The following is a 9,497-nucleotide window of genomic DNA, read 5'->3' as shown; positions in this document are numbered from 1 at the left end:
CGTGCCCAGCCCTGCCCCTCCCACGGGCGCACTCGGGCCCCTCTGAGAGCCAGCGGGCTCTTCCGTCCAGTGCTGTTCCACGAGGCCAAGCCTCAGCGTCACCTGACCCCAGGGAGGTGGGCTGTCCCCGCAGCGGCGGGGGTTGGGGGGATCAAACCAGAGATGAGGGGATGGGGGACCCAGCTTGAAGCCCAAGCCTGTGCATGGCCCACCAGGACCAAGGGCCAGGGAAAAAACAGTGGCAAAAAGAAACATTTAATAACTGGGGGGAAAGAGGAAGAAAGGTGCACTGCAGGCAGGGTGGGGGGCAGGGTGTGCTGCCTTCTGAGGAAGGCCAGGTGGGCAAAGGGCAGGTCTCCAGAGAAGCTGTATCTGTTGGCAGAGGATGGGGAAAGGGCGATGGACCGCACTGGCCGTGGCCCAAGGCTGCAGGCACACATGCGCAAGGCTCAGCAGAACTGCAAGAAACAGGTGAGAGGCGTCCATCCAGCCGTGCGGCCCGCAGGACCCCAAAGGGCAGGAGGCAGGGCTGGGGTCTCCATCCACCATCTCCAAAACTCCCAGGGGGCTGGCTGGCATGGCCATCCCCCAAGTCACACCACAGACCCCACAAAGGCTGGAGACACCCACCTCCAGAGAACAGGGCTGGGGATGGCCTGGGCTCACCCACCTACCTTCCAGCGGTTTCCACACTCGTTGCAGACGACGAACGTGGTCATAGGCTCATCGGAGCTGCGGGTCTGCACCTGTGGGGAGGGCCACGGTGGGAGGGGCCCAGCCCCAGGGCCTCAGTCACTTGCAGCTGGAAGCCCCAGGGAGCAGGACTTCCCAGGAGTCACAACCTGGGGAGCCCGCCACCCATGGCCTCGGGCCGCGCTGGCCTCACGTCACCTGGGCTGAGGCTGCCCTACAACCCCAACCTTGCAGTCGCCCCAACCGCTTTCCTCTTACAGGGCCCCCGACATCTCTTGGGGCCCACATCAGCGTCCACCTCCACAACTCTGAGTGTAGTCCTGCTACCACCACCGGACACCCATCCTCCCACCAGCAGCAACACAGCGGGGCCGGGCTCCCAAACTTCAGTGCCCCAGGACGGGCTGGACCCACCGCCCGAGACTGCCTACTGGGGAGCAGGGGTCCTCGGCAAGAGGGAGGCCCCAAGGGTGACTGCAGCTCCCGGCCCCATCGGAGACTAGGTTGTCGGACCCCCGTCCCAGCGCCACTCACACCGCACGTGTCCAGGCGCAAGGGGGATCCAGCCTGCATAGCAGGGGCATGGGCGGCTCCGAGGAGGGGCGGGGCCCCGGGAGGGCGGGGCCCCGGGAGGGCTGCCGACGCTCACCTGCGTGTAGGTGCAGTTCTTCTTCCTGCACTTGCCGCAGGTGAACAGGTCGGTCTGCGTGCCGCCCGTGCGTGCCATCTGGTGCTCGCGGATGGCCTCCTTGGTCATGGCCTTGCGGATCTCCTTCAGCTCGTCGCTGGCCATCTCCTGGGGCGAGGGGCGCGTGCTTAGCCCGCGGCCCCCCAGGGGCAGCCCCCCGCGCCCCCACAGGCTCACCTCCGAGGTCATCACGGCGATCTGCTGGGGCGTGATGGCGCCGCACAGCACATTGCGCCGCAGGCTGGGGTTCTTGGCGTCCTTGAGGTTGGAGAGGCGGCTCCGCACGCGGTTCTTGTACTTCATGTCCGTGTTCCCCACGTCCCGGAAGATGCGTGCAGACGTTTAAGGACCCGTAGGGAGGCCGATGCCCTGCCCTCCACCCCTGCCCCAGGTCAGCCAGGGCCTTTCGTGGGGGCCGTGTCGGAAGAGCCAGCCACACCGGGTCGTCGACACTGACGCTTCCCCGGCTGAGACCCAGCTGCAGGCTGGAGGCCCGGGACCCAGGCCCACCGCAGGCCTGGTCAGACCCCAGAGGGTCTGGGAGGAGCCCCCTGGTCAAAGACAAGCAAGCCCACCCGACCGCCCAACCCCCTGGCGAGGGCGCAGTACAGTGACCACGAGCAGAGCTGAGCCTGGCCGGCCCCGCAAGTCCTCCAGAACTCCAGCCCCCGAGCCGCTGCACAAAGGATATATTCCTCGATCTGGGCCGACAAGCGCTCGCAGTCTGCACCAACAGCCACGTGGTCATCTGCAAGAAGGAGCCCTGACCAGCTGCCCTGCCGGCTCCCCACAACGCCTCAGTCTGCGCGGGATCCAGGTTCCCTGCTCCCCAAAGACCCCCGGCTCCCTGCCCCCAAGGTCAGCAGCACGGGCTTGGACTCAGGCCTCCACAGGCAGGCAGGGCCCAGGCCACCTGGGACTCAAGCGTGTGTCAGGAGCCAGGACCCCGAGGTGTGCTGGGTGGCCCCGGCCCAGGCACTCACGGTCCGTCTGCAGGGCAGCGGTCAGCATCTCGCGACACTTGTTGCGCACGGCGTCACAGGTGATCGGCACCGGAGGAAACGTGGTGATCCTGGGTGTCGATGGCGTCCTGGGCAGCTCTGGCCTCTTGCGGCTGGAGAGAGGCCCGCTCGGGCCGCGTGCACCTCCATGAGATGCCGGTCCCCAGAAGAGCCAATGTCACAGCCACGATGCCCCCAGACCCCGTCTGCTCCACCCTGACAGCGGCCCAGAACCCTGCCCATCTGCAGTCAGGTCCAGCACGTCCATGTGGTCTGGCCAGAGGCAGTGAGGACCACTGGGTGGGACACACTCCAGACGGGATCCCCACCCTCAGGGAGACCTGGAACGTGGGGCCACACTGCCCGACGCAAACTGCCAGGTCAGGGAGAGGCAGACGGGACTAGGGATCACCCAAGACCAAGTACCACTATGCAGGCAGCCCCACCCCTTGTGGGTCTGGGCAACCCCCTCCATGGGTTGCCTGTCCACAAGGCTCTGTCCACCCACGGCCCTCCTCTCACGCCCCTGCATCTCGTGACCTTGTGACCTCCACGGAAGTCAGTGGAAGCAGGCGGCTTCCTGGAGGAAAAATAACACGTGCAGGTGGGCGGATGAGCCCACGTCTCTGCACGGCCATGCCATGAATCCAAAGCTCAGCTTTCCCTCGCCCTTGGCCACTGCTGCCCAGTGGGGTCAAGGGCAAAGCAGCCTCTCAGCCACAGCCCATCCCTGGGGCGGCAGGAGCAGGGAGGCCTCAGTAGCCCCAAAACCTGCACCATGCCACAGCCTGGGGCATCGCCGGGGAGGGAGGGGCCGGCAGCCAGAGACACCAGGCCAACGGGGGTAGCCAGAGTTAGCCCGCGAGAACCAGACCCTGGACCGGGGCCTGGATCCGGGGGTGTGGGCGATGGGCTCCCACAGGCCCGCTCAGGCTGTGGGTCAGCTCCGTGCAGCCCGGCAGACAGGGCCTCCCCCTCAGATGCTTGGGGCTAAAAGATCCAGAGGCGTCTCTGGAGGGAAAGTGTCCAGCAAGAGGCTGACCCTGGGGAGAGTCCCTTCCGAGGAGCTGAAAGGGCTGATGACCTCGGCCCCCGCACCCAGGGCCCCTGGAAATCCGCACCCTGGTCTGCCGAGAAGGTGGGGCCATGGGCGGGGTGTGTGTCTGCCTTCCAGACGTGCTACCTGGGGTCCTGGGCCTCGGAGGCCTCCTTGGAGGACGATGTGGGCAGAGGCCCGCCCCTCCTCCGCTCCCTGGCTTTGGCGTCTGAAGCATCTACATGTGCCGGGAAAGAAGGGAGGGCTGGCTGGGAGAAGGCAGACCCGGAGGGCAGGGCAGGGCCAGGGAGGGGGGCAGACCACCACCAAGGCACAGCCCCAGCCATCGGACCCTGCCCCCAGCCCCAGCTTCCTGCGAACGACTGGGGTCCTCTCTCCCCAGCCAAGGAAGGTCCTGAAAAGTCTCTCTGAGTACAGAAATCCCCCCCAGAGTGACGGCCTTCACGGATGGCACGTTTGGACTTGGACAAAGGCTGGTCACCGCAGGCAGGCTGGACATGGCCACTCCCCAGCTGGGCCTCAGGCCCCAGAGCGAGCCATCGAGTGAGTCCCAGCCTGCACTGGGGACCTTCCCACAGGACGAGAAGCGTCCCATACGCCACCAGAATAAATACGCTTGTCCAACACGCAGCCCAACAGCCACGCAGGACTGGAGAGAAGCCCAGGACATGCAGCTCTGTTTCCCAAGGGTTTGGACAGAGCCCAGGAGGGGCTGGGAAGGGAGGGGAACCTCAGGGTCCAGTGGTGGCATCCCAGTCGCCCCACTGTCCCTAGAAAGAGGCTGCCCCTGTTCCCCCTGAGCGGCTCCAGACCCCCCTCCCTCCTCCTCCTAACCCCACCCCCCTCCCTCCTCCTCCTCCCCCTCCTCGCCCCGCCCCCTCCCCTCCCCACGTCCGGAGCTGCCCCCTGCCCTCTGACTCTTCCCCCGGGCGACCTCCCCCAGCTCTGCCAGGTCCCCCTCCAGGGCTCAGCGCAGCCCCCTCCCCTCTACTCTTCCCCTTGCTCCTCGTGGAGCCCCTCTCCTCCCAGCCTGAGCCCGTGCTGCCGGGACTGGGCCCCAGGTGGCCCTGGCTCGGGAACAGCACAGTCTGCGAAGGGCCAGCGCGTCGTGGGTGCCCCCTGCCCCCACGCTCAGCCTAGGCTGCCTGACCCGCACCCAGGAGCTTTTTCCAGGACTTGATGAGAGACTTGGCCAGCGTGACGACCTCCTCGTCCGAGCTCTGCTTCCGCAGGGCGTTGACGGACATGCCAACGCGGGTGGACTGCAAGGCAAGCGGCCAGGTTGGGGGCAGCGGTCAGACCCTCCCCACAGACCCTCGGTGACTCCCACAGTGCAGGCTGGGGACCAGCGAGGGGAGGGATGCCCTCCCGACGGTTACTGCCCCATCTGCGGGAAGCTCAGTGAGGGACGCAGTGGATTTTCCTTGAACGCCCCTCCCTGTCTCTTGGAGCATCAGAGAAAGGCAAGGGACAGTCTCCTCAGGGGCAGGGACTCATGCCAACCGAGGGCCGGGGTGGGGGCAGGAAGCTCTGCCAGGTGCCTGGGAGCTGGGGGGGCACACAGGGCCCTACCTGCAGCAGGTGCAGCGTGACGGGCATGGCCTTCAGCTCCCGCAGCAGGTCCATGGCTCCCTCCTGGAAGGAGAAGGGAGGACCCTCGTGAACGACTTTGAGGTCTCAGTGGGCAAGCTCAGCTCCTCCCACACACGAGGGTTGGGGGAACACAAGGCAGTGACAGTTTGCAGATCCACCTGGGGTCAGATGCCCAGGGAAGGCAGGCATGAGAGGGGAAGCAGCTGTGCACTCAATCCCAGCCCAGGGCCCCCGAGGGCCGTCACGGGGAAGGGCCAAAGCCCCTCCCCAGCAGGGGCACCGCACCAGGGGGAAGCGCAGCCCCAGGAGTGCCCGCACCTGCCCGGTCCCACATCCCCCGCCCACGTGGCTCAGGCCGCCTCTCCTCAGTGCCGCCTGCTGGGGCCAAGCCCTCAGGGGCCTCTGCTCCCCTCATGTGCACCCCACACCCCCTGCTCACTCCCTCCAGCCGCGTCACCTCGCCTGGACGGCTGTGACAGAGCCCCGTCTCCCTGCGCTGCCCGGCATCCCTGCCCGCATCTGCCTCCTCGCAGCCGCACACACAAAGGCCACATGGCTCCGCAGCAGACAAAGCTCCCCAGGGCCCCTCAGGGGGCCGAGCTGCCCGCCCCGGGACCTCTGCCCCTGCTGCTCCCACTGCCAGCGACACGCCTGCCCCACTCTCCCTCCAGAGCTTTGTGCAAATGACACATTCTCGGTGAGGCCTCTCCCGCTGGAGACGGCAAGCAGCCCAGCACCACCCCATCGGCTCCCTGCGTTGCCTTCCTCCACAGAAGGCTCACGGAACCCACCGGTGTGGTTTCACGTGTGCGTGCCTCTCTCACGACATGAAGGAGGCAGCCATCCAAGGGGTGACAGCCTCAGATGTCCTGCAGCCTGGCCGTGGGAGGGGCAGAACCGGCCCCATCCCTGATCTGGACGGCACCTCTGCTCAGGGTGCTGCCTCCCCCTCATCACCCCCGCAGGCCCCGCCCCTTGGGCTACACAGTCCAGCCCTGCAGTCAGCTCCTCGGAGGGGACAGATGGGCACCAGAACCGAGGGCACAGCGCCACTCTGCGATCGATCATCTTCCCCAAAACGGAGCCCCGGGCTGCAGAACGCCAGCTTTCTGTGGCCTCCGGACCAGAGGGGCTTAAACGTGATTCCCAGTCACGGCCCCCAACTCCCCCAAGGGGCCTCAAAGGTGCTGGGACCCACCAGGAGCCTCTGCTAGCTCTCACTCCCCACTCCATGGCACCCCAAGCCCCCTAGCCCCCTTCCCAGTCCACACCTGTCCCCCCTCCTCATTCTCCCCTGGGCTTCCATCCATGCGGTGCTCCAGCTAGATGCCCCCTCCCCCAGTCCTGCCTGGCCCGACCCAGCCCTCCGTGGGTTCCGTAGCCCATCTCTGCCCCCACCTGGGGGGCATTTGTTTTGTCTCCTTCAGAGCGGAAGCAGCTTCTTTCTCTGGTCATCTCTGGAAACAGCCAGAGGTGTTCCCACATCCCTGCTCTGTGCTGCCCACAGCCTCCCAGGGGTGTGAACATCATGCAGGGTTTGGGGCAGGCGGCTGCTGCTTGATGGATGAATGAAAGCGTGGGAGCCAGCCCCCTTCCCAGCCCCGGGGGGAGAACCCTGTCCAAAGACCCAGACTCAACCATGCTCAGCCCAAAAGTCACCCCCAGACCACCAGTGCAGGCACACAGCCCTGGGGTGGTTGGGCAGGCATCTCAAGACCCCAGCTGAGCCTCCCTCACGGCCCCCACCACCACTCGGCCCCGCCCCAGGAGCTCAGTCTGGGGAGAGAGCAGGTCGCGTTTACTGAGCCTCTCAGGGAGCCAGCAGGACTCCTCTCCACCCCCTAGAGGCAGGTACCACCCACCAAAGATGCTTCCTGCGAGGATACCCAGATCATCAAGGTCCAAAGTTGAGAGGGGCCTGAAACTGAAGCCCCATGGGCTGTCCACCCCTACCACCACCAGCCCGAGACCGGGCACAGCCTTCCCCAAAGGCTCACTGGCCGAGGGACGACAGAAGCCGGCCACAGAGTGAGCACAGCTGGTCGCGGGGGTCGGGGGGAGTCCTGCGCCCGTGTATTCCCAGGCTAGGTTGGGGGCTTCCTAGGGCTCTTTCCCAAGGGTGCCTACGCATCTACCCACTCCCCAGTAGCTGCTGGCTGAGCCCTGGCTAAAGAAGGAAAAGGATTTATTAGGGCAACCTGGTTCTTGGGGGGCTGAACAGACAAGGAAAAAAAAAGGGCCTCCCAGACAAGAAAGGCCTCTGGCCGGCTGGCCGGTGAAAATGAGACGATGGGGGCCGCAAACCCCAGGCCAGGCAGAGGTAGGGGAGGCGCTGTAGCTCCAGGGGAAAAGGGGGTCCAATCTCACACTCCAAACTCTTGAAGGCGGAGAATGGGTGTGGGAGACCTAGGGTGGGACAGAGGGCTCTGAGTCGGGGATGGGGCTCGGCGGGGAGTTCTGGGGGACTTCGAGGATGCCCAGGCTGGGGAGGAGGAAGGCGAGGAGGGCGGGGCGGCCAGTCAGGGCTGCACGGGCCGGGGCTTCCGCAGGGCCTGGAGGGACTGGGCCGAGGAGGGTCTCCACCAGCCCGGCCTCCCGAGGGGCTCCGGAGTGAGGGGAGGAAGCGGGCGGATCCCAGGCCTGCGGGGTCTCAGTCTGGCAGTTGGGGTTTGACTCCAGAGCGGTTGGCTCCCGGGACAAGGTCCAGACCGGATCGCGGCCTCTGCCGTGGGTGCGAGATGAAGGGCAGGGCTGGCCCAGGGCGGGGGGCTCGGCCTCCGGCGGGGGTCTCCCCGTGTCCCGGGAGTCTCTCCCGGGGCGGAGTCTCGTCCTGCCCCTCGGGTGGTCGCCGCGGCCCTGACGGGGGCTCGGCAGGCTCGGCGGGGGCTCGGCGGGGCGGGGGTCCCGGGGTCCTGGCGGCCCGCGCCCCTCACCGCGCTCTTCTTGGTCACCATCTTGTCCAGCCTCCGGGCGATCCGCGCAATCTCCTCCTCCTTGCCCATCATCGCCTCGGGGGCACCGCCCCCAGCGCCCGCCGCGCCAGCCTCGGCCTCCCGGCCCGGACCCCGGCCCCGGCCGCCGCAGCCTCCCGCACCCGCCGCAGCAGACGCAGCCCCGCCACGGGCGGGAGACCCTCCGTTCAAACCCCCGGCCCCCGCGGCACCGCGCTGCATCTTGGGACACGTAGTTCTCACGCCCGCCCGCCACGCGCGCGCCCGCCCTGCCCCGGACCACAACTCCCAGGAGCCAGGGGGCGCGCAGGGCATCCTAGGAAGTGTAGTCCTTCCGCGGGCAGCCGCCTGTGGACCGGTTAGCCGGCGGAGGGCGCTGCGGCAGCGCGGGGCGCGGCCGTGCGTGGGGGCCGCGGCGCCGAGCCCGCGCTTTCCTCCCAACACCTCGCGGGGCGGCCAGGGTCCGACTGCGCAGGGACGCAAAGGCACGCTGAGGTCCGTCCCCTCTCCCCGCCCCATGAGCCCTCCTCCGCCACCTTCCGCTGTCCCGGGGCCGCTGCCCGACCTCCTGAGCGCTCAGGCCGGTATTGTGGCCTCGGGGACCCTCGGGGACCCTCGGGGCATGGTCAAGGGGGGTGTCCTCAGGCTGGTTTTCCGGGGTTTCTGCATGCCCACCCCCAACCCACAGCACTTTGTCCTCCTTTGCCCTGCGGAGAAATCAGATGGGGACTGGCCTCGAGGCTGGCTCCATAACAGTGACCTACTCCCGGGCGCTGTGCTGATGGCCCACACCCTGCCTCAACTGGTGCCTCCGCCAGGGTTGGACTGTCTGGCACGAGCCCTTCTTGACAGCCCAGGTGATGCTTCTGGGAGGCCTCTCCTGATCCTCACCTTTCTGACTGTAATCTTAGGGACCGGAAGCTGCTTTGAGGTTTCTCGGAGATACATCCGCCCACTCCAGAGGGGAGAGGCTGAGTGCTTTGCTGCATGCTGACCGTGTGGTTGACACGCTCTCCCCTGTGCTCCAGCCTTTGTCAGAAGCCATGGCTGAGCTCAGCATCTCAGGATGCCCTGTCGTGGTGCTTGGAGGAGGAACTTCCTCCTATCAGTCCTCGAATCAGCTTAACTTTGTCTGTTGGGGAGGCCTAGCTGGGTAGCCTCCTCTGTCCTGGCTTTGAGTGAGGGAGGCTTCTATGTGTGGGACTGGGTTGGATGTTTCAAGCCACAGAGACTCTAAAGCATGACCTAGAAGCTGGTTAAGAAGGAAGGGCCCTGCCCCTTGTCCCCCAGGGGTGGGGCCCTAGGGTTTTGTCCTTTCTCCTCAAGTGGCAGAGGCACCGGCCCCCAGCCAGCCGGGTAGACACTGAACATTGGGCACACAGAGGAGGGCAGGGGCTTGGGGACTGTATTCCAAGGATGCAGAGTTTGTAACCCAGCCCCTGTGACCGTATCCAAGCTGCCGAGAGGGACAGAGGCGGCCGCAGGACAGGGACCAACTTGGGGCGGGGGGCAGA

The 9,497-nt window shown here is 66.6% G+C and overlaps 1 protein-coding gene across 2 annotated transcripts; it reads right to left on the bottom strand.

Moving 5' to 3' along the window:
• Positions 1-234: 234 nt before the first annotated feature.
• On the bottom strand, positions 235-8,437 carry TCEA2 (transcription elongation factor A2). Of its 2 annotated transcripts, none has more exons than XM_057528998.1 (10): positions 7,966-8,437; positions 5,012-5,074; positions 4,596-4,701; positions 3,566-3,656; positions 2,365-2,495; positions 2,073-2,129; positions 1,559-1,713; positions 1,343-1,489; positions 675-746; positions 235-458 (listed from the first exon to the last, which is right to left on the bottom strand). In XM_057528998.1, the coding sequence occupies exons 1-10, from the start codon at positions 8,296-8,298 to the stop codon at positions 450-452; spliced, it is 1,164 nt and encodes a 387-aa protein (XP_057384981.1). In that variant the 5' UTR covers positions 8,299-8,437; the 3' UTR covers positions 235-449. The 2 variants fall into 2 exon arrangements, with proteins under 2 accessions (XP_057384981.1, XP_007185238.2); XM_007185176.3 differs by lacking the exon at positions 7,966-8,437 and adding an exon at positions 5,824-5,954.
• Between the last annotated feature and the right edge of the window lie 1,060 nt (positions 8,438-9,497).

The sequence above is a fragment of the Balaenoptera acutorostrata genome, chromosome 15 (genome assembly GCF_949987535.1).
Source record: "Balaenoptera acutorostrata chromosome 15, mBalAcu1.1, whole genome shotgun sequence".
NCBI classification, from domain to species: Eukaryota; Metazoa; Chordata; class Mammalia; order Artiodactyla; family Balaenopteridae; genus Balaenoptera; species Balaenoptera acutorostrata.
Note: the sequence above shows the minus strand (reverse complement) of the source record. Positions and strands in the feature narration are given on the sequence as shown.